This window comes from Chiloscyllium plagiosum, unplaced genomic scaffold (assembly GCF_037043375.1).
Source record: "Chiloscyllium plagiosum isolate Xiang-an unplaced genomic scaffold, Cpla_swu_hap1 HiC_scaffold_1, whole genome shotgun sequence".
Lineage (NCBI taxonomy): Eukaryota > Metazoa > Chordata > Chondrichthyes > Orectolobiformes > Hemiscylliidae > Chiloscyllium > Chiloscyllium plagiosum.
Genome location: NW_028270139.1, coordinates 4807853 through 4832073, shown reverse-complemented (window position 1 = coordinate 4832073; position 24221 = coordinate 4807853). Strand labels below are relative to the sequence as shown.

At 40.5% G+C, this 24221-nt stretch overlaps 1 protein-coding gene across 1 annotated transcript in view; it reads right to left on the bottom strand.

Annotated features, from left to right (window-relative positions):
• lrba (LPS-responsive vesicle trafficking, beach and anchor containing) overlaps positions 1–24221 on the bottom strand; it is an 897133-nt gene that overhangs the window by 591553 nt on the left and 281359 nt on the right. Inside the window, exon 33 of the mRNA XM_043699616.2 lies at positions 20221–20282. Coding sequence (XP_043555551.2) covers positions 20221–20282 — 62 coding nt within the window. The remainder of the gene's footprint in view (positions 1–20220; positions 20283–24221) is intronic.

Genomic DNA, 24221 nt, shown 5'->3' with positions numbered 1-24221 from the left:
ATGCATTAACTTTTGACAGATCTTTTGCTTTCACTTTTATGATCATTCCCTTCAACTGATTTTTTCCATTGTGGCTTTCCTGGAGTTTCATTGAGAAGGCTACAAACATAAACAACATCCTTACTGGTATAAAGTTCACCAAAGAGGAAGAGAACAACAACAGACTCCCCTTTCTAGATGTAACAGTAGAACAAAAAGCCACTGGAGCGCTGCTGACCGGCATCTACAGGAAAGCCACACACACTGACCAGATATTCAACTACAGGAGCAATCACCTCAACACCCACAAAGGGGGCTGCTTCAGGACATTATTAAAACGAGTCACATTACACTGCAGCACCCAGGAACTACGAGAAGCTGAGGCAAAACACCTATACAACGTATTCAGGAACAATGGGTACCCATAAGCACAGTCAGCGATTCCTACACAACAGACCTAAACAAGACAACACAACACGCCCATAGATTCTGGCCATCCTGCCATGCATTAAAGACATCTCGGAAATGATGACCAGATTACTTTGGCCCCTAGACATCATGGTAGCCCACAAACCTACTATCACACTGAAACAGCTCCTGATGAATTTAAAGGACTCCATACCAACAACCAGCAGAACAAATGTCATACACAAAATGCAAGGTCTACAACAAACATTACATTGGATAGATGGGCAGGAAACTAGCCACCAAAAGACATGACCAACTATCACTAGCATCCATACTTACGACAAAGAGGGACACAAGTTCAACTGGGACAATACACCCATCCTGGGACAGGGTAAACAAAGACATGCACGGGAATTCCTAGAGGCCTGGCATTCAAACCAGAACTCCATAAACAGACACATCGATTTGGATCCCATTTACCAACCTCTCAGAAAAAGAACCGGAAGTGATATCTTCCACTACAACAGACCAAGACACATAAATAGCAAGTGAGACAGAACTTCAGCACTTCATCAGAGGCTCACTGATGATGATACCTAGCATGGTGATGAAATATCAGAGAACAAATTTGTTTCTGTTTTCCAGCATCCGCAGTTCTTTGCTTTTTTGGCAGAAGGCTGTGAGCAGCTATAAATCTTGTGCAATGGATTTTGTAATGGAATCAGTTTGAACGTTCAGCAGAATTCTTCAACTTTGTATGTACATTTATTGAGAAGTAAAGCCAGCAGACCTTTTGTGATGCTCAGAGTTGGAGGTGTTTAAAAAATGCACAGATTCTGGGGACACTAATCACATGACTGTAATTTGAAAACATCAGAAAATAACTTGAATCTGGAAGTATATCAAAGGGGTTCCTAGATTTGGCGAATGAGGGTTAATTATGACAGCACTGGCAGATTAAGTAAAGGTTGGGGTAAATTAAACCCCACATTATCCACATTTTCCTTTCCATGGACTTACAAATACCTCCCTTCATACAATCACCAAAATTTGTTTTTTGTGTCTTAGAAACCATCTAATTTTCTTGTTAGCTTTTATTCAGGATCATAACCAAACCTAAGATTCCACTTCACTCTTTTGGTCTTGGAGGTTATTCCAATAATGCACAAGTAGTCGAGCTTAATTCTGTCAGTGCATGCGCTACCCAAAAAAAGCAATTATATACAAGAGTAACGTATAACACTTGTGCTTTAATTTGTCACAGCTGATAAATGCAAAGAGATTTTTATGGGTGTTCTCTCAATCTCCTAGCAAGTGGAAGCTTGGTGAAAAAGAGGGCAGAATATTGCGACAATTTATCTAGATGACTTATTTTGGGGGTGGGAAGTTCTGCTGGTTTTCCAAAGTTACAGCAGAAAATAGCTCTGAAAATTACTGATGAGCAACAGGAAGACAGTGGTATAATTGTAATCTCACGGACAAATAATCTAAACACTGAGGAGACCACCTTGGTGGTGGTGGTGGAGGGGGGGGGTAGGTCCAAAGTCACTACAGCAGCTGGTTTTGAATTTAATTAACAAAAATCTACCTAGAATTTGAAGCTAGTCTCAGCAGTGGTGACCATTAAACTATTGTTGATTTACACAAAAACCTACCTATTAAGAGATGTCCTTTAGGAAACAAAATTTGGTATTCTCACCTCGGCTCATTTGCATTACTCCAGACCAATAACAATGTAGTCTCCTTTTAAATGCCCTCTGAAGTGGCCTAGCAAGTCATTCAGTTCAAAGGTGTTTTGGGATCCGGAACAATTGCTGGCATATCCAGTGCTGCTCACATCCTACAAAAGACTTTTCTTTTTGGAGAGCACTGATTATATATTTAAATACCCAGTTTCTTAATTTCTTTTTAAACACAGCAACTTAAAAAGGCCAACTTGTATGCAAGTAATATGATTTCAATGGTTAAATTAATTATAATTCTTTTATCGTTATAAGCTTTTTAGGATGATGTGGGAGCTGTTTTTGCTGGACTGCTTGTTTGCAAAGATTTTGGTCAGCCATGGTGTTGCACTCACCTGGCTTGGCCCCTTGTTCTGGGTAGCCCTAGCCTTCTACAACATTCTGTAACAACCATATAACTTATGCTTTTCCCACATAACTCATGAACTGATCATCTTTGGAAGGCACAACTCAGCCAAACGTGATCAACAGGCGAATGTAGTAGTTGGTGTGCGCCTTGGCTCAAGGTCTGAGAACAATAGCTCATAATGTACAGTCCTGAGAAACTGTCAGCTCGGCATCTTTTGTATTACATAAATCAGCGGCAATCTGGAGTATCACCAGACCGTACTAAGCAAAGGTGTGCTCCCTATGATATCATGCAATAAAGTCTGTCAATGCTCAAGGTGTGAGTCCAAAGAATTTCTTCGACAGTTGGTTATCATTAATGAAAGACAAATGTAAAGTCTTAGTCATTATATCAATATGTTCCAAGTATAGATTCTTACAAATAAAATTTATACACACAGCAAATGCTGCAAGAAAATATCAAAATTAAAACATTGAGGTTTCATACTTATTTTCTGATGTTACTTTAAGAGAGAAAACAAGCTCCAATTATTAGAATAATTGCATCTAAAAGGGCTGGCATCCTAAAAAGAACCCTTGCCACAAATATTATAATATTTTAATCTTCTGAAAATGTAAAAAGGCATATTTTTCTGTTCGGATCATTCTTCCTGGAAATCAAGTCCAAGGCTACAGACATTGCTCTTTTTTTCACATATTTAATTTTATTCACTGAAGAATTTCATGTTTAAAGATAAAGAAAACCCAATTATTCTCGAATTTGCCAGGTTAATTGAATACTTTTTATGTGGGGTGAGCCATAGGAATCACAAAAGTTGCAAGTTGTTCTTGCATATTTCATCTCAGTCAGGATACCAGTTGGAAAATTATAATCGTCAAGTGTAGTGAAGGCTCCCTGAAGACTGACTTGAAATATATTTTGAAACAAATGTTACTTGTCACTCACGTGTTGTTCAGGTATTGCAGCAAGTGAGCATGGACTGCTTCCTTATAAAGATTTGAGAATAAAGCTGAGTAGGTCATTTGGTCTTTTCAGCCTAATCTATGGTTCAAGAATATCGTGGCTAATCTGGTTGTGGTCTCATCTCCATTCTCTTTCTGTACTGCTTCACCCTCGATTTCCATTCCATCAAAACTACATCGAATTCAGCCTGAAATAAATATATTTAATATCCAGCCTCCACTCTCAGATGGGAAAGAATTCTAAATGGCAACCTTTTCAACTGATGTTTTAATGGTTAGCAAAAGGCTGCGCAGAAAGGCATTTACAGCAAAGACGCAGGTCACATGACAAGAGCAAGCCAGCTGAGTACCTTTGAGTTTCTGAAAACATCCCTCCTTTCATTAAAAAAAAGCATGCTCCAGCATTTTCAGTTACAAGTTACCTAGTAAACACTATCACAAACGGCATCATTCATTAACAGTTTTTGCACTCTGGATAGTTCCGCTTTTGTCAGTGTTAACACATGCATCCTAACAGGTCTCCTAACTGTACATTTAGGCATTGTCATTCACTATTCATGACTTATCTACTGTTCCTAGGCTGGCATTCCTTCTCTGGGGAGCATTCTTTTTAAACTATGGAAACTGTTGTTGCTGATCCATTTTAATTTGTGGTTTTATGAAACAGATATCCATTCTGCATTCTGTGCAGGTGGTGAGATCACCCTTTCTGATCTGCTGAAATGAACAGCTTCTCTAATTGTGTTCTTCAATTTTAATAATATATCTGGTCTTTTACATTTACCACAGATAATTGAGGTGACAACTGCTCTGCACATGCCCGAAGTTACAATGTAGACTGACTTCTATTAAAAGCTTTGAATAGTTGTACTCTGACAGACTCAAGCAGAAACAGGAATAAGCCACTCTGCCCTTTGTGCCTGCCATGCCAATCAACATTAACATATCTGATTGAACATCTGAATGCTTTTTACACATCCCATCTACATAACTGTGCAGATAATCAGAAATCTCTCAACTCTACCTTAAGCATACTCAAAGGGTGAGCATCCATGGCCCTTTTTGAGACATAATTCCAAAGGTTGACAGTCATCTAAGTAATAAAAGAATTCTCCTAATCTTGGGCCTAAGTGGCATCCTCCTTATTTTTAAATGTCGCCTCCTGGTTCTCGACTCTCCAACCACATCTGCATCTATCTCATCTCTCTCTTTAAATATTTTAGAAGTTTCAAAAGACTAACTTACATTCTTCAAAACTCTAGGGAATACAGGCCCTGTTTGTACAATTTCTCTTCAAAGGACAGTCGTGTCATCTTGGGAACAAGTCTCCAATGATCAGTTCTGGCAACGAATGAGCAATTTTAGCAAAGTGAAATGAGGCGTTATGCTATTTCAACTTGAGTTGTAACATGGCTATGGCTACTTTCGAGTTCTCAGGTTTTTTTCACTATTAGAAAAGTAGTCTGAGAGCAACATGACATCAGCCTTTGCACTCAACTACATATTGTGCCTTCGGTAAGTGTATTTCCCCACTCAAGGATTACCTTATGCAATAAAATGTTGAAATAGCTCCATTTCTTTACAATCACTTTTGATTTTCACTGCCAGCTCAGTCTTGACATTTGACAGAGGATAGTATGGAGATGGTATATAGTGTTGAATTTTCCAATCACTTATGAAGCACCTGAATTCTTCATTTGCAAATGGAGAGCTATTGTAATTCATTACAATGTCTGGAATACTGTAATAACTGGTGTGATTTCGGAGACTCTACAATACCAATGGAACTCATTACTGGCAGCCCATCATAGAGTCGACCGAATAGCAGTCAACAGTGGCAAGGGTAATTAGTTCCTGTGACAGCATTTGAACACTTCCCTACTTTTTGATTGAACAAATGTTTGCCTTTCAGATATCAAGTCTGAGCTGCATCCAGTTTTGGAGGGCTTTTTCACTATGAACTTTCTTGCCGTATCTTAAATTTACCTTTTTTATTAAGTGTGTGATCCCTATGGCATTTTGGACATCTGATTCTGACCATTAAGTCCCCAAATATTCTTGTATGATTCAATAATGCTGTCTCTCAATCTTCCTAATTCCAGCGAGTACAGACCCAACCTACTCAACCTCTATTCATAAGACAATCCCTCCATACCTCGTATCAGCCTGAAGAACCTTTGCGAGAATGTCTTCAATGCCAGTACATTTTCCTTTAATTAAGGAGTCCAAAACTGTTCAGAGTATTCTGAACACAGTATTCTGAACTGTTCACAGTAGTCAGCCATGGTCTGACTAGTCGCTTGTATAGTTTAAGTTTTTGGTGGGCTCAACAGCTGCATGGAGATAACAGGAAGTATCTGAGAGCTGGTGCTCAACCTCCGCAATGTAGAGATGAGTATGCTAGACAACAACACCATCCATATTGGGCAGGCTTAATTACAAAGTCAGGGTTGTATCTGACAGCACAGTGCAGTCAGTTCAGAGGGAGATAGGTTGGAGTTGGTGGTTTGAGAGGGATGGTGAGGTTTGGAATGTGCAGAGGTCTGTCTCCCTATTTTCATACTCCATTCAACAGTGGCTCAGTGGTTAGCACTGCTGCCTCACAGTGCCAGGGACCCAGGTTTGATTCCAAGCTCACAAGACTGTGTGGAGTTTGCACAATCTCCCTATGTCTGCACGGGTTCTCTCCAGGTGCTCTGGTTTCCTCCCAAAGTCCAAAGTTGTGCAGGTTAGGTGAATTGGCCATGCTAAATTGTCCATTGTATTCAGGAATGTGTAGGTTAGGTACATTAGTCAGGGGAAATGTAGGGGAATGGGTCTGGGTGGGACACTCTTCAGAGGGTTGGTGTGGACTTGTTGGGCCGAATGGCCTGTTACCACACTGTATGGATTTTATGATTCACTTTGAAATTAGGACCAACAGTTCATTGACCATCTCTATTAACTGCTGAACATAGATGTTAGTTTTTTTATGATTCGTGTACAATAAACCAAAATCCTTGTGCTGTAGCTTTCCCCATTCAAATCTTCTATTCTTCGTGCCAAAGTGCACAACCTCAAATTTTACACGTTATATCTGCTACATCCTTGCTCATTCATTTAATCTATCTGTATTCTTCTATAAAAGGGTGACAAGTAGTCACCCTTACTACTTGTCTCCAAATTATTTTTGTGTCAGCTGCTAACTTGGCAATAGTGCATTAACTTCTCTCACCCAAGTCATTGACACATTATAAATAAATGTGGGCCCTAGCATTGATTATTCCGGCATTCAATTAGATACAGGTTACAACCTACAAAATGCCCCTTTATCTCAACTCTCTAAATCTCTGGCTTTTATTGGTAGCCAATCCTCTATTCATGCTAATATAGCATCTCCAAAATGATGGCTCAAGAAGCCTTTTGTGTGATATTTTATTAAATGGCTTTTGGAAATCCAAATATATTACATACACAATAGTTCACCTTTATCTATGTTGCTTATTACCTCCTCAAGCAAGTAATGTCAGGCATAATTCCCCCTTCATGAAGCTATGCTGAGTCTGCTTAATCAAATTATATATTGCTAAATGTGCTGCTATTACATCCTTTATAATAGATTCTAATATTTACCCAATGTCAGACATTAAGCTAAATGGCCTACAATTACCTGCAATAGTCTCCCTCCTTTTTTGAATAAGGGTGGGATATTGGCAGTTTTCCAATCCTGGGGGGCATTGAGAATCTAAAGATTTTTGGAGCATTACTACCAGTGCACAACCACCTCTGGAGCTACATCCTTTAACATCCTAGGATGCAAGCCATCATGTCCATGGGATTCATCAGCTTTTTAATCACATTAGTTTTACTAATACTTTCTTTCTTAGCAGTTATTAGGTTTGGAAATATTATTAGTAACCTCTACAGTAAGGACTAATGTAAAGTATCTGTACAACTCATCTATCGTTTCCTGGCTCCCCGTTAATATTTCCCTAGCCTTGCTAAGAGCAGTTTATTTTCTCCCTCTTTATTTTTCTGGTCACCTTTTGTTGGTTTTTTAGTTTTCTCAATCCTCTGGTTCATTATTAATCACTGACACCACTGTATACTTTTTCTTCTGATTTGATACTGTTCTAAACTTCTCTGGTTAGCCATGATCCATTTTATCCCTTTCCTAGTGGAACCCTTCTGCAAGTGGGCGGAACGTTTCAGAGAACACCTCTGGGACACCCGGACCAACCAACCCAACCGCCCCGTGGCTCAACACTTCAACTCCCCCTCCCACTCCACCAAGGACATGCAGGTCATTGGACGACTCCGTCGCCAGACCATAGCAACACGACGGCTGGAGGAAGAGCGCCTCATCTTCCGCCTTGGAACCCTCCAACCGCAAGGGATGAACTCAGATTTCTCCAGTTTCCTCATTTCCCCTCCCCCCACCTTGTCTCAGTCCCAACCCTCAAACTCAGCACCACCTTCCTAACCTGAAATCTTCTTCCTGACCTCGCCGCCCCCACCCCACTCCGGCCTATCACCCTCACCTTTACCTCCTTCCACCTATTGCATTTCCAACGCCCCTCCCCCAAGTCCCTCCTCCCTACCTTTTATCTTAGCCTGCTTGGCACACTTTCCTCATTCCTGAAGAAGGGCTCATGCCCGAAACATCGATTCTCCTGCTCCTTGGATGCTGCCTGACCTGCTGCGCTTTTCCAGCAACACATTTTCAGCTCTGATCTCCAGCATCTGCAGTCCTCACTTTCTCCTAGAGTGGTTCCAACCCAAGATTCACTCAAACTGAATGCAAAAGTTTTATTTTGTTTCATTTTATGGTCACTGTTCCCTAGACAACCTTTTAAACTCTGATCATTTATTAAACCTGCCTCATTACACATTACCAAAATAGCTTGATCCCTTGTTGAATCAGAAAGTACTGTTCTGGGGCATTATCCTGAATATATTCTATGAATTCTTCTTTGCGGCCAGGTGTGCTGATTTGATTTTTTAAATCGGCATGAAGATTAAAGTGACTCAGGAGTACTTCCATCTATATGGTTGCTACATCATCCAATCCACAATTATTTCTTGCTACTGTACTAAATCTATCATCTTATACTAAAAAAAATCATCCCACTACACTTCCCATCATACCTATTCTAAAGGGACATGCCCCTTAATACTTAATTTCAAGCTTTGATCTCCTCAAAATTATGTCTCTGTAATGTCCATAAGATCATCCCCGTTGACTATTTGTGCCATAAATTAATTTATTATATTATAATTATGCACATTCAAGTAAACAACCATTGGTTTTGCCTTTCTACCTTTTGTTCCCTTTTTGTCCTTATTTGCTATCTTATTATTCTTGTATGGTCTGTACCATCCTGTCCCATGCTGGGTATCATTGTCAAAATTGTTGCCCCGCAATGCCACAATATCCTTTTATTTTGAAAGTCATCATTTTGCCCTCCCAAACCTTTCCTCAGTGTCAATGGGAAATAGCTAAATCCTCTTTTGTTGTAGATGACAATTACCTAAGCACATGGATAGCATGAAAATTACACACCACTTATCAACCCAAGTTTGGATGCTGTCCTAGCCTTGCTGCATGTGGACATGAAAAATAGACAAGCAATAGGCTGCAAGAATATAGCAAGCCAGGCAGCATCAGGTGGAGAAGTCAACGTTTCAGGTAAAATGTCTTCCCGGTACCCTCGCTTTTTAAAAAAAACATTTCCCAGCTCACTCCTTAATTTGCGCCACTCTCCCCACCAAATCTTCCCCTAAAACCTTGACAATGCATATGAACATGAGCTACATCAGTATCTGATGACACAAAATGCTGGAGAAACACAATAGATCTGGTAGCACCTGTGGACAGAGAAACACAGTATAACTTCAGAAGTTAAGGAAGAGTCATACTCTACTCTAAATGTTAACTCTTTCTCTCTCCACTGATGCTACCCAACTTATTAAGTTTCTCCAGCATTTGTTTCAGATTTCCAGCACCTGCAGTTTTTTTCTTTTAAATCTCTATCTGAGGAGTTGCAAATGGTGCTGAATATCATTCAATCAACAGCAAAGATCCCTACTTCTAACCTTATGATGGGGCAAAGGTCATTAATGAAGCGGATGATGATGGCTGGAACAAAGACATTACTCTAACACCAACATTTATGCCCTGAGAATGAGGTTATTAACCATGATAACAATATGTCTGGTCACAAGGTTACAGAGGGTGATTGAATAAAATTCTGCTATGCTGATGGCTCAAGCTTCATGGATGGGAGATCTGTTCTGTAGCCTAGACATTCAATTGCTTAAAGTAGTCATACTCTCAAAATTATATCTTTTGCAAACACCACATCACTATCCCTCAGTACGTCGTACTCTGACAGGACAGACTCACCAGAGGTGGCAGCACAGCAGTGCAAAGTCCCAACTTTTGAGTTGCTACATCTGCTTGAAATCTATCCAATTCAGCATATGGGCAGTGTAACACAATGCTACCGGGACCATCTTCAATGCGAAATCAAAACTTCCTTTTCACAAGGACTGTGCAGTTGTCATTCCTACACATACTATTATAGACAGATGCGACATGTGGATTGGCGAGAACTGATCAAGTATTTTCCTCGTTGGTTCCTTCATTACCTTCCAAAGAACAATCAGACTTGATCAGTAATGCTCAAATACTCTTGACAATAGGCATTGAAATCTCCACTCCCGGTTACAGTGTATTTTTTTCAATTGGTGTTAAACATGGATGAGAACTGGTTTATCAGCTGAGGGATGAATGGTAAGTGGTATTAGCAGAAGATTCCTTTGTCCATGTTTGATGAGTCAGGGAATCTGCAGCCAACGACTCTCACGGCAACTTTCTCTTAAGTTGAGAGGTGGCAGCACGGGTATAAATTGTGCTGTGCTGCCATCTCTGGTGAGTTTGTCCTGCCAGTTGGACACTACCTAACTAGGGATAATGATGTAGTACTTGCACAAGTGTCTGTAACGTAAGATTCTGAGAGTATGACTATTTTAAGCGGTTCAATGGCTAGGCTGTGGGACAGATCGCCAAAATTTGGCACAGGATCACACTAAGAACAATTTTGCATGGTTGACAGGACTGGGTTTGCTGGTGTTATTTTCAGTGCCTCAGATGAGATCAAGTGTTCATTCCTTTTATTAAGGCCTTGGAGCACTGTGGTACCACACTGACTTGTGAAGTCGTATCAGAAGGCATTTAAGAATCAACCACATTGCTACAGATCCAACTAGAGATTGCACATTTCTAGATCCAAAACAGCCAATGGAGCTGGGTTAATAAATTATCTCACAGTAAAAGATCAGGAATGATGGCAGAATTGGTTGGAGTGGATGGGGAATGTGTTTAGGAGAAAAGATGGTTGATGAACAACAGCAGACATTTAACAAAATAATTCATGAGTCTAAGGATGCATCCCAATGAGGAATGTGAATGCTAGGAAAGGGATAAACTAAATAAAAGTTAAGGATTGTATCAAGTTGAAATAAAAATACATGTATCAAAGATCAGGGTGGGTAAACTAGAGGTTTGGCGAAGTTTTAAAAGCAAATAAAGGGATGACCAAAAAATAGGAGAGGGTAAAACCAGACTTTAAGAATTTCTTTGAACACAAAGAGGAAGAGAGAAAGTAAAGTTAACATAGGTCCCTTCGAGAATGAGGGTCAAGGAAAATGCAATGGAGAAGAGTTGAATAAATACTTTCTATCAGTCTTCATGGCGGAGGACACTAACAGCATTCCAAAATAAGTAATAATCAAGGGGATGGAGGGGAGGAGAGGAAAGAGAAACCACCACTGGAGAAAAATTACAGGCAAAACTAATGGGGCTAAGGCCAACAAGTCCTCTGGATCGGTTGGGTTGCATTCTAGGATTTCAAACAACAGACAGAGATATTAGATGCACTAATACTAATCTTCCAAGAATACTTAGCCATGATGTGAAAGTACCAGTGTTGAACTGGAGTGGACAAGTTGAGAAGTCACACAACACCAGGTTATAGTCCAACACGTTTATTTGAAATCACAAGCTTTTGGAGCACTACTTTGACGAAAGAACAGTGCTCCGAAAGCTTGTGATTTAAAATAACCTGTTAGACTATAACTTGGTGTCGTGTGACTTCTAAATATCTTAGAGGATTGGAAAGTTATTAGTATAATATTTTATTCAAAAAAGGGAGGGAAGACCAAAAAAGATTCTACAGGCCAGTTAGCTCAACATCTGTTAATGAGAAAATGCTGAAGAGTCTATTATAAAAGATGTGAAAGTATCACATTTAGAAATTCATAACATAATCACGCAGAGTGAATATCGCTTCATGAAGGGGATATTATGCCTGACAAGTTTTAGGAAGTAATAAATAGGAATGATAAAGGGGAACCAGTCAATGCTGTATATCTGAATTTCCAAAAGATGTTCAATAACATACCACACATTAGGCTAAGACAAGACCCGTATTATTTGGGATAATATTACAGGGTCTATAAAAAATTGGCTAACTAGTAAAAGACAGCGAATTGGGATAAAGGGGCCATTTTCAGTTTGACAACCTGTAACGAGTGGAGAACCAGGGGGATGAGTGCTGAAAGTAAAAGAGTTTACAATATATATTGACTTGGATGATGGAAGTGAAGTGAATGTAGTAATTGGCAAGTTTGCCTATGACACAAACATTGGTGGGAAGGCAAGTACTGAGGATAACGCAAGCAATCTGTAGAGGGATATTGGCAGGTTAAGTGAGTTAGCAAGATCTTGGCAGATGAATAACGTATGGAAAAATGAGATTGTGCAATTTGGCAGAAAGAATGAGAGGTGACTATTACTTAAGTGGGAAAGGCCTATAAGAAAACTGCAGCACAATGATTTGGATGCTCTTGTGCGCAAATCACGAAAGGTTAGAATCCAAGTGCTGCAGGTAACAAGGACTTCAAGGTTACAGAGTATAAATATAGACAGGTCTTGCTAAAGCTATACAATAAACTTGTTAGATGATACCAGGAATACTCTTTTGATGTCCTTATCTGAAGTAGTATCTACTGGCATTGAAGGTAGTCCACAGTAGATTCACTCAGTTGATCCTGGGAATGGATGTTGCTTGAGGACAGCTAAAGTAGGCTGTGCATGAACTCATTAGTGTTAAGAATGAGGAGAAATCTCATTGAAATCCCAGTGTAAAGAATTGCCCCATTTCACAGAGATGGGGAGAAATTTCTTCTCAGAGGTTAGTGAATCTGTGATTTTTTTTTTAGCACAGAGAACAATCGAAACTGTGTCGTTAAGTGTATCCAAGGCTGAGATAGATTTTTTTTTTAAATCAAGGGAATCAAGGGTTAATGGGGAGGAGCCAATGATCTTACTGAATGGTGGAGCAGATTAGATGGGGCAAATGGTCTACTTCTGCTCCTACGTCTCATGGTCTGAGTTTGGAGTCGCATAGAGTCAAAGAGATGTACAGCATGGAAACAGACCTTTTGGTCCAAAATCATCCAGGCTGACCAGATATCCTAAACTAATCTAGTCCTGTTTGTCAGCATTTGGCCAATATCCCTCTAAACCCTTCCTATTCACATACCTATCCAGATGCCTTTTAAAATGCTGTAATTATACCATTCTCCACCATTTCCTCTGACAGCTCATTTCATGTAGCAAGAACAGATATGGAATGTAGATTTCATTGCCCAAACAACATCAGTATGAGTTGTCGCACAAAACAATAGTCTCACAGTCCAGACTAGTTTTTCATTTCAGATTTATCAATGGAATTTAAATTCCACTACCTGTCATTGTGTATACGTGCCCCTGCTGCAGGAGCCTGGGACTTAGGATTACTTCAGTTTTAAAGGAGGGTCACTAGACCCAATATGGCTTTCTCTCCATACAGGCTACCAGACCTGCTGACTTTCTCCAGAAATTTGTTTTTGTTTCAGATCTCCAGTTCTTTGCTTTACTTTACCTTACCTTTGGATTTCTTGTCCAGTGGCTGCCTGACCTGCTGCGCTTTTCCAGCAACACATTTTCAGCAGTGGCATTACTACTATGCTACTGACTTTCTAATAACTACTTCTTTCGGTACACTGCTGTCAAGTGCTAAGAGTGTAGTGCTGGAAAAGCACATCAGGTCAGGCAGCATCCAAGGAGCAGGAGAATTGACGTTTCGCGCGCAAGCCCTTCATCAATGCCGATTCTCCTGCTCCTCAGATGCTGCCTGACCTGCTGTGCTTTTCCAGCACCACACCCTCAACTCTCATCTCCACCATCTGCAGTCTTCACTTTCTCGCTGTTGTCAGGTGCTGCAAGATTACTGCTTTTAGCCAAGAAAATATGCGGAACTTATGCCCATTTGGTTGCAGTAACACTTATTACCTTTTGCTTGAACATTTAAAAAGATTATAGACTATGTAATAAAAGTTTTACATCTATTTCTGAGACATTCAGCCTGAGATAGGCAATGAACATTTAAGATGATTTCTCAACACTATTTTCAAAACCATACTGGTCAAAGAATGTTAGCAAGCCTCAGCACTTCCAATAAATGAAAAGGAGGCTTTTTAATGTATTAAGATTAAAAGTGAAAGACCGGATTAAGGTATTTATCATTACCATAACTACACTAAAACTAAGATGGTAAGATTTTTATTCGTCCTACAAGAACGGAGAGAAAAATGCTCCCCAAATAGATACCAGGCAATTGTATACACTTCACCAGGTTAAACGTAGTATATTTTTGTTTGATCCTTTAATAAAATTTCTTAAGAATTTCTTTCCTGTATGAAAAGAAACCAAGCTGTCATCTCAGACACGAAGGGTTGGCTGAAACCTAGTACTTTAAGACTAGTTTTGTAATACAGTACATCTGCTTCTGATAAATGAGAAAAGAATAGATGACCTGGCAGAAGGCTCAGACAATAACATGTGATTTACAGGACATGAATTCAGCTACTATAAGATTTATCTGACAGGCTGCTCTGATAGTGGACTGTTCAGTATCCGATGGAATGATTTCTAGTCTGGAAAATCTACTACAGAGTAGCCATACACATTATTTATTTATTAGATGTTTTGGGTTGAAACCATTTTTAAATGATGCACTTCAAAAAGTACAGCAATAAATTCAGCTTTAAAACTGGAATTGAGGTAATGTTATTGGAATATGTGTCAGACTGAATTAGTATGGGGCCAACAAAGCATTGATAAAGTGGCCTTGAGTGACATAATGATAGTTTAAAGAAACAAAGTTACTACTGTGAGCTCAAACTACTTGAAAGGAAAACATTAATGTTGAAACAATACATTATTCCAAGTATGACAGCATTGAAAATTGGACAAAACCTTGCTGTATAAAATTACATCTCTCCACTACATTTGATATACTACTGCATTCACAAACTAGGTTTGTTATTTGGATGGTCTTTAGTATTGATTCTCATATTATTAACCAAATATGAGAAACTCCCCATGCCATAATGCAAAAATAAGTGATAAAAGCAAGCTTGTAGACTGCAGGAACCAACTCATAGGTTGCTTTTATTTTTAACATGAATGTTCATCTTTCCTTCCAAAACAAAACAGTTGCAATTAGAACATATCAAAACTGTATATTTTAAATTATTTAAGCTTACTGAAAATAGATTTACTAGGATAAGAAGCATTTTAATACTACTTTCACCAAACATATATTAAAAATAGCGACAAGTTTATACAAAAAAAAGGCAATTCAATTTATCATGTTAGAATGATTCTACAAATTTATTGGTTGGCATCTGTGAATAAAAGGACTTCTTAGCACACAAGGCACTTTCTACAGAGACCAAATTAAAAGCATTCTTCTATGATTAGCAATGAATACTAAACTGCAATGTTAAAATACAAATAATGGAAATCTAGCCGTCTTAATTCATTAACTAAAACACAACTGCCATCAGCTGCTTATACAATTTTTCTGCATATTGCGAGAGACTGTGGCAAAAAGATGTCTTCTTTCACACTCTGAATAAAAAACGTAACATGAAACTATTCACAAATGGCACCCACAAAACCTTGAGAACATATTTCTCACTTCAATTTAAAAATAGAAAGCAAGGGAAAAGAATAATGTTTACCCTCACCACTTCATGCTTTTGAAAGTAATAACCATGATCAGTTTCAGATTCTCTGTAAGTGATACAAGTTGGATTGTGCATAAGTAAGAAAATACTGCATTGTCAAAATAGCTTAAGCAAGCTCAATTAACCAGAACCACTTCAAAATATGTTAACCTTACTGAAGAAGCAATTATCACCTGATAAAAATCACACAACTATAAAGATTTAAGAACAAAGTTCAGCAGAAAAGTCATTACAAGAAACCGTTGTCGTTCTGCTCAACAATAAAACAGTTGTTTTGTTCTGAAGCACAATAAATGGTACATGTGAAGGATTCATGCTGAGAAGACTAATCTGAGTGATTAAAAACATGATTTTTTGACCCGAGCTTTTTGATCTTTGACACTCATCCCACTCCATCTACACAACAAAATTAATTAAGATTTTAAAATGAAAATATCACATCCCACCACATCTCACCCCAAAATTAATCAACATCACACTCTCCAATATCTACATCCTCCAAGAGTCTGGGTGAATTCTTATCCCAGGTCTCTCAAGTTTTCATGTCAACAAGGTCTGTCCTTTTCATTAGAAAATAAATTGCTTTTGTGACCCTGGCCATTTGCTTTAGATGATGCAAAATTTTAACACACATAGGATCATACCGTTAGTTTAAAAAAACATAGGAACTAAATTGTATAGCAAACATCCTTACATTCTGCCATGAAACGTTTTCAGTTCATGTCAAAAACCAACCATCCCCCAAATCAGTGGAACGAACCCCAGAAATCAATCTTTACATCCACCATGTGATTAGAGCGGCATGAAACAGGTCTGACATTTGTGACAAATAGATGCACTAGCTTTTGGAATCCATCCAGTGGATGTTAGTTGCTGCTGAATCAGTAAAACAAAATCCAAAAAATGCATTTTCAGGGATGAATTATGAGGTGTGCAACATAATATATGATCCAATGTACATAATTGTATACCACAGAGTTTGAGAGACAGGAATGGGAAACAGGGCATGAGGGAGAACACGTGGCAGCACAAACAAAGATGCGAAAGTGAGAGTTGTTGCTGAGGGTGAAAGCAAAGAATGGTAATGGTGATGGTGATGGGGCTTCTAAGAGTGAGGGAGAGGCAGAGGCAGCAATGGGACAGGTGACAAGGGAGTAACAACAGATTGAGCAAGGGTGAGAGAAGGGCAGCAAGATAAAGGGAGAAGCAGCGAGAGTGAGGGAGGTTCAACAAGACCAAGTACCAGGAAGGCATGGCAAGTGCAAAGGAGAGGGAGGGGCTGCAAGTTCAAGGATAAGGGAGACAGAGGGAGGGTGGCAAGAACAAGGGAGTGGAGGATCAGCAAGAGTGAAAGAGGAAGCTGGGGCAGTGAGAACATTCTTTAGACTAGGGGAATTTAAAATGGCCATCAACCACATTCAGGTTTACAGCTAGCTGTTGCCAAGTTGGTTGAATAGTTTGCCCTTTTCCAGCAACACATTTTCAGCTCTGATCTCCAGTATGTGCAGTCCTCACTTTCTCCTAGTTTGGATAGTTATCATGTTACATGAGGTTGGAGAGGTTGACAGGGTGTGGTGCTGTACATATTGATGGACTTCATTAAATAATACAGTTTAACCACTTGAGGTGCCCGTTTCTATCCCACTTGGCCTGCAGCAAGAGTGAGTGTGAAAGAGAGGCAGTGAAACAGGGAGGAGACAAAGAGAATATGAGTCGTCAATAGGCACAATGAGCAGCAACAGTGGGGAGCAACAGGGAGCGTGCACAGGGTGGCAGATCATATACAGAGAAGGGTGGGAAATGGGCAAGGGGTAAGAAGAGCAAATGGGAGTGCAATGGTTGGAGAGGAGAGGATGACGTGGATAGTACTTTAGATTAGATCCCCCATAGTATGGAGACAGGCTCTTCAGCCCAACAAGTCCACACTGCCCCTCAGAGTAACCACCTAGACCCATCCCCCTAACCTACATTTACCCTAACCCTATGGGCAATTTAGCACTGCCAATTTACCTGACCTGCACATCTTTGGATTGTGGGAGGAAACCGGAGCACCCAGAGGAAACCCACACAGACAGTTGCCTTATGCGGGAATCGAACCCGGGTCCTTGGTGCCAAGAGGCAGCAGTGCTAACCACCTTGCCGAGTAGTGGGGGAAACAGGGAAAACACAGTCGGGACAACCGCGAGAACATGAGAGGTACAATAGGGAGAGCATTGGGTGATGACAGGAAAGCACAGTGAGGTTGCCAGCAAGTGCAGTGGGGCAGAGGGGTGGTGTGCTGACAGCATAGACTGTGGGCAGTGGAACTGTACTGGGGAATGCCAAGGTGCAAGAGAAAAATGAGAGAGAATGGCCACAAGTGTCCAAGGCCAAGACTGTGTGCGGTGAAGGTGACTAAGGTAAAGCTGGCAATGCAGCTTCAAGAGTGTGTTGCTGACTGATTCTTCTAGCAACCCTCCCTGTGTGCAGTAAGTGGGAAGTGCAACTGCAAGAAAGCAGGAAGGGGCAGCATGCAGGGTGCAACCAGTGAGATAGGAGACATTTTATTTCATTCAAATGTGGGAGTCACTGACTATGCCAGCATGTATTGCCCATCCTTAAATACTCAAGGGGACCAAAGGTCAACTGCATTCCTGTGGATCTGGAGTCAAACGTAGGCCACACTATGTAAGGATGGCAGACTGCCTGTCCTTAAGGACATTAGTGAACCACATGGGTTTTTACACCAATCAACGGTGTCACTGTGTTGCAATTTGTTGATATTTTTATTCTTCCACACTTGTTAAAAATTGAATTCAAATTTCACCATTTGCCAAGGTGGGCTTCAAGTCTACGTACCAAGGACAGTCGCCTTGGGTTCTGGATTATTCCTGAAGAAGGGTTTCTGCCCGAAATGTTGATTCGCCTGCTCCTCGGAAACTGCCTGACCTGCTGTGCTTTTCGAACACCACACTCTCAACTCTGATCTCCATCATCTGCAGTCCTCACTTTCTCCTCTGGGATTATTAGCCCAGTGACATTACTACTCTACCAGGGAGGGGGGATAGTGCAGAAGGAGAAGCAGAGGAGCATCAGAGGCAAATAGAGAGATAGAGAGAGAGCCAGACAGACAGACTCAGAGACAAAGGTGGTAGATTGGACATGGCAGTGACAAAGGAAAAGAACAAAGGCAGTGAAACTGTGGACTGAAGGTGCAAGAGAAAGGGAAAGATAGCGAGAGGGGAGGCCAGAGGAGAGGGACAGGTACTGAGCAAATGGGAGTGGTAGAACTGGAAAGAGAATATGGAAGTGAGGTGGCGACCCGGTTCCTTGAATGGAGAATGCAGAGGCAGAAATACTGATAGGGACAATGGCCAGATAGAGGGAGACACAGGGACATACTTTTGAATTATTCAAATTAGACTTCCTTTCTAAATGTATTCTTTCAAAAACATTCAATTTATCATGAAGTTCATTGATTACAGCTAAGTATTCATATAACTATACCTCAAATCTGGTAAGCATTAGTCCTGCAAATCAGTATGCTATTCAAGGAACAGAAGAAGTGATGCAGAAACTGATTTAATTCTCAATACAAGCCAAAACAAATGTGAATATGCTTTAAGCAGTAACCTTCACCAAACTGTTTTATTGCAGTTTTTACTTGACCTGACAAAATTTTCAATTCCTTTTATATTTCTCATAAATTCCACCTTGCATAATGTCTACGTAATAGCTGAACTACATTCAAGAATGCATTGTTGTGCTTACTAGTTTATCCCAAGATCCATTAGGTGTGCTCTTCTCAAGTAAATGTGCTTATTGCACTATATTGACAACATGTAGCATTGATTTTTCACACCTTCTATGATTCTTTCATTTATATTCATGACCTATCCGTCAGCACGGCCTAAATAAATTTGGCAACATACCCACTAAAATGAATAAATCGATGCAAAGGAACATTAATGATGCATTATCCTTATTTGTCAGCCAAGTAAACCTTTAGGTTGTAAATGAAGGTCAAAAGCTTTGAAAAGGGTCAGAACCCATGACCTCTGAAGCCTCCTTCTCACCAGTTATAGCCTTTGTTTTATTCATGGTCTCCAACTAATGTTGAAAAATTTTGAATACATATCAATTAATTTCCAAGATAGTACAAAATAAACCAAATAAACATCAGTATGGGGACACAAAAAATATAAAAATTATGTATAGAGAGCTTAAGCTGTTGCAATCTTAATGTAGAATAAATAACCACACAGAATATAACAATTGCTCTTTCTTATTCCTTCGTTCTTTTAAAAGTAAATAACTCCTCTTCTATAGCATTGTTTAAAGCTCAAACATTTAGATGGAATCGTATTGTGCAATTTCCTAAAAATTCTGAAAATCAGAACAAAACAAAACCCGAAATAGCATTTCACACACCCTACAAATGTTTAAAATTTGATACATTGGAAATAACAGTAGATCTAAAGCACATTTTGGCAATGTATTATCATATACAAATATACAAATGGATAATTTGAGGAAGGGAGGCATTCAACTAACAGGATAAAAGCTAAAAACATCTATAATACTCAGTTTATTTTAATTTCTGTTCACTCAAGTAACACATAGTTCATTATAACATGATTTAAATGTATATTGAATTTGTATATTATTTGTAAAGACTTACCTGAGAACAGAGCAACATGACCAATTCCACAACAGAACTGCTAGATTTCATACAGACCAAGCCTACAAAGCAAAAATATATTTAAAATACAGTTTTAGAAATTACTAAAGTTTGAAATTGGAATAGTACAGATGTATTAAACATAATTTTATTAAACCTGGCCAATATCACCACATAACAGTTCCTGTAAAAATATCTCAGAACATTTCAGCCTCTTGTTATTGGCAGACATTAATGGTTTCTTCACAGTTTTTGCTGCATTCAAATATTAATACAAGTTATCAAAAGGCCTCCTTTTGAGAAAGCAATAATGAAGACCAATTTTGACACAAACCCAGCTGTTCTTAAACTTTCAAGACAATTCATAGGTGTCAGCGTTGGTTCTTTGGTAGCATTCACACCTCCAAACCATAAGGTCACAGATTGAATACCGCTCCACAGAAAGACACTCGGGACATATTCTTGGTTAAAACTTCAGTCTCACTACCGAGTGAGTGCTTCATTGCAAGGAACGTCTTTCAGATGAGATGACATAAGCCAAGACATAGTCTGTCTTTTTAGGTGGATGTGAAAGAGCCCATGGCAGTATATTTAAAAAAAAGAAAAAGGGTGCTCTGAGTGGTCACATCATTGAAACAGATTACCTGGTCATAGTTCCAGTTTGGAACTCTATCAACAATCATATCGAGTTAGACCCCATCTACTACCCACTGAGAAAAGGAACAGAAATAAGGTCGGTGAACTTAAGGCATGGATAGGTACCTGGGACTACGATGTTGTGGCCATCACGGATAGAAGAGGGACAGGAATGGTTGTTGGAGGTTCCTGGTTACAGATGTTTCAGTAGGATTAGGGAGGGTGGTAAAAAAGGAGGGGGTGTGGCGTTGCTAATTAGAAATGGTATAACAGCTGCAGAAAGGCAGTTCGAGGGGGATCTGCCTTTAGAGGTAGTATGGGCTGAAGTCAGAAATAGGAAAGGTACAGTCACCTTGTTGGGTGTTTACTATAGGCCCCCCCAATAGCAGCAGAGATGTGGAGAAACAGATTGGGAAACAGATTTTGGAAAGGTGCAGAAGCCACAGGGTAGTAGTCATGGGCGATTTCAACTTCCCAAATATTAGATTAGATTAGATTACTTACAGTGTGGAAACAGGCCCTTCGGCCCAACAAGTCCACACTGACCCGCCGAAGCGCAACCCACCCATACCCCTACATCTACCCCTTACCTAACACTACTGGCAATTTAGCATGGCCAATTCACCTGACCTGCACATCTTTGGACTGTGGGAGGAAACCGGAGCACCTGGAGGAAACCCACGCAGACACGGGGAGAATGTGCAAACTCCACACAGTCAGTCGCCTGAGGCGGGAATTGAACCCGGCTCTCTGGCGCTGTGAGGCAGCAGTGTTAACCACTGTGCCACCGTGCCACCCACTGGTATTGATTGGAAGCTCTTTAGATCAAGTAGATTGGATGGGGCGATGTTTGTGCAGTGTGTCCAGGGAGCTTTTCTAACACAGTATGTAGATTGTCCGACCAGAGGGGAGGCCATTTTGGATTTGGTACTCGGTAATGAACCGGGACAAGTGATGGGCTTGTTAGTGGGTGAACATTTTGGTGATGGTGACCACAATTCTGTGACTTTCACCTTGGTTATGGAGAGAGATAGGTGCGTGCAACAGGGTAGGTTTTACAATTGGGGCAAGGGTAATTACGATGCTGTAAGACAGGATCTGAGGAGCATAAGTTGGGAGCATAGGCTGTCGGGGAAGGATGTCGTGGAAATGTGGAACTTTTTCAAGGAACAGAAACGACGTGTCCTTGATATGTATGTACCGGTCAGGCAGGAAAGAAATGGTCGTGTGAGGGAACCTTGGTTGACGAGGGAGGTTGAATGTCTTGTAAAGAGGAAGAAGGAGGCTTACATAAGGTTGAGGAAACAGGGTTCAGACAGAGCAGTGGAGGGATAAAGGATAGCCAGAAGGGACCTGAAGAAAGGGATAAGGAGAGCCAAGAGGGGGCATGAAAAATCTCTGGTGGATAGGATCAAGGATAACCCAAAGGCATTTTATGCGTATGTGAGAAACATGAGAATGACGAGAACGAGGGTAGGTCCAATCAAGGACAGTAGTAGGAGACTGTGTATTGAGTCGGAAGAGATATGAGAGGTCTTGAATGAGTACTTTTCTTCAGTATTTACGAATGAGAGGAACCGTATTGTTAAAGAGGAGAGTGTGAAACGGACTGGTAAGCTAGAGGAGATACATGTTAGGAAGGAACATGTGTTGGACATTTTGAACAACTTGAGGATAGACAAGTCCCCCGGGCCTAATGGGATATATCCTAGGATTATGTGGGAAGCAAGAGAGGAAATTGCAGTACCGTTGGCAATGATCTTTTCATCTTCACTGTCAACGGGGGTGCTACCAGGGGACTGGAGAGTGGCGAATGTTGTGCCCCTGTTCAAAAAAGGGAATAGGGATAACCCCGGGAATTACAGGCCAGTTAGTCTTACTTCGGTGGTAGGTAAAGTAATGGAAAGGGTACTGAGGGATAGGATTTATGAGTATCTGGAAAGGCACCGCTTGATTAGGGACAGCCAGCACGGATTTGTGAAGGGTAAGTCTTGCCTTACAAGTCTGATTGAATTCTTTGAGGAGGTGACCAAGCATGTGGATGAGGGTAGAGCAGTGGATATAGTATACATGGATTTTAGTAAGGCATTTGATAAGGTTCCTCATGGTAGGCTTATGCGGAAAGTCAGGAGGCATGGGATAGAGGGAAACTTGGCCAATTGGATAGAAAACTGGCTAACTGGTCAAAGTCAGAGAGTGGTGGTAGATGGTAAATATTCAGCTTGGAGCCCAGTTACAAGTGGAGTTCCGCAGGGATCAGTTCTGGGTCCTCTGCTGTTCGTAATTTTTATTAATGACTTGGATGAGGGAGTCGAAGGGTGGGTCTGTAAATTTGCAGATGATACGAGTTGTGGATAGTGAGGAGGGCTCTTGTCGGCTGCAAAGGGACTTAGATATGATGCAGAGCTGGGCTGAGGAGTGGCAGATGGAGTTCAACCCTGCCAAGTGTGAGGTTGTCCATTTTGGAAAGACAAATAAGAATGCGGAATACAGGGTTAACGGTAGGGTTCTTAGTGAGGTGGAGGAACAGAGGGATCTTGGGATCTATGTTCATAGGTCTTTGAAAGTTGCCACTCAGGTGGATAGAGCTTGTAAGAAGGCCTATGGTGTATTAGCGTTCATTAGCAGAGGGATTGAATTCAAGAGTCGTGAAGTGATGTTGCAACTGTACAGGACTTTGGTTAGGCCACATTTGGAGTACTGTGTGCAGTTCTGGTCGCCTCACTTTAGGAAAGATGTGGAAGCTTTGGAGAGGGTGCAGAGAAGATTTACCAGGATGTTGCCTGGAATGGAGAATAGGTCGTACGAGGATAGGTTGAGTGTGCTAGGCCTTTTCTCATTGGAACGGCGAAGGATGAGGGGTGACTTGATAGTGGTTTATAAGATGATCAGAGGAATAGATAGAGTAGACAGTCAGAAACTTTTTCCCCGGGTACAACAGAATGTTAAAAGGGGACATAAATTTAAGGTGAAGGGTGGAGGGTATAGGGGAGATGTCAGGGGTGGGTTCTTTACCCAGAGAGTGGTGGGGGCATGGAATGCGCTGCCTGTGGGAGTGGTAGAGTCAGAATCTTTGGTGACCTTTAAGCGGCAATTGGATAGGTACATGGATGGGTGCTTAAGCTAGGACAAATGTTCGGCACAACATCGTGGGCCGAAGGGCCTGTTCTGTGCTGTATTGTTCTATGTTCTATGACGTGACTTCACCATAGGAAATGATATCACCAACCCAAAGAAACCCAAACATATAATTAGAAAGCAAGAATTTTCAGCATTGCTTCGCCTGAGGCCCACTGAAGATGCTACCTAGTAGGGTAACAAAATGTCTGGAAATGAACCTTCCAGTTCAGCAAGCAAACCTACAT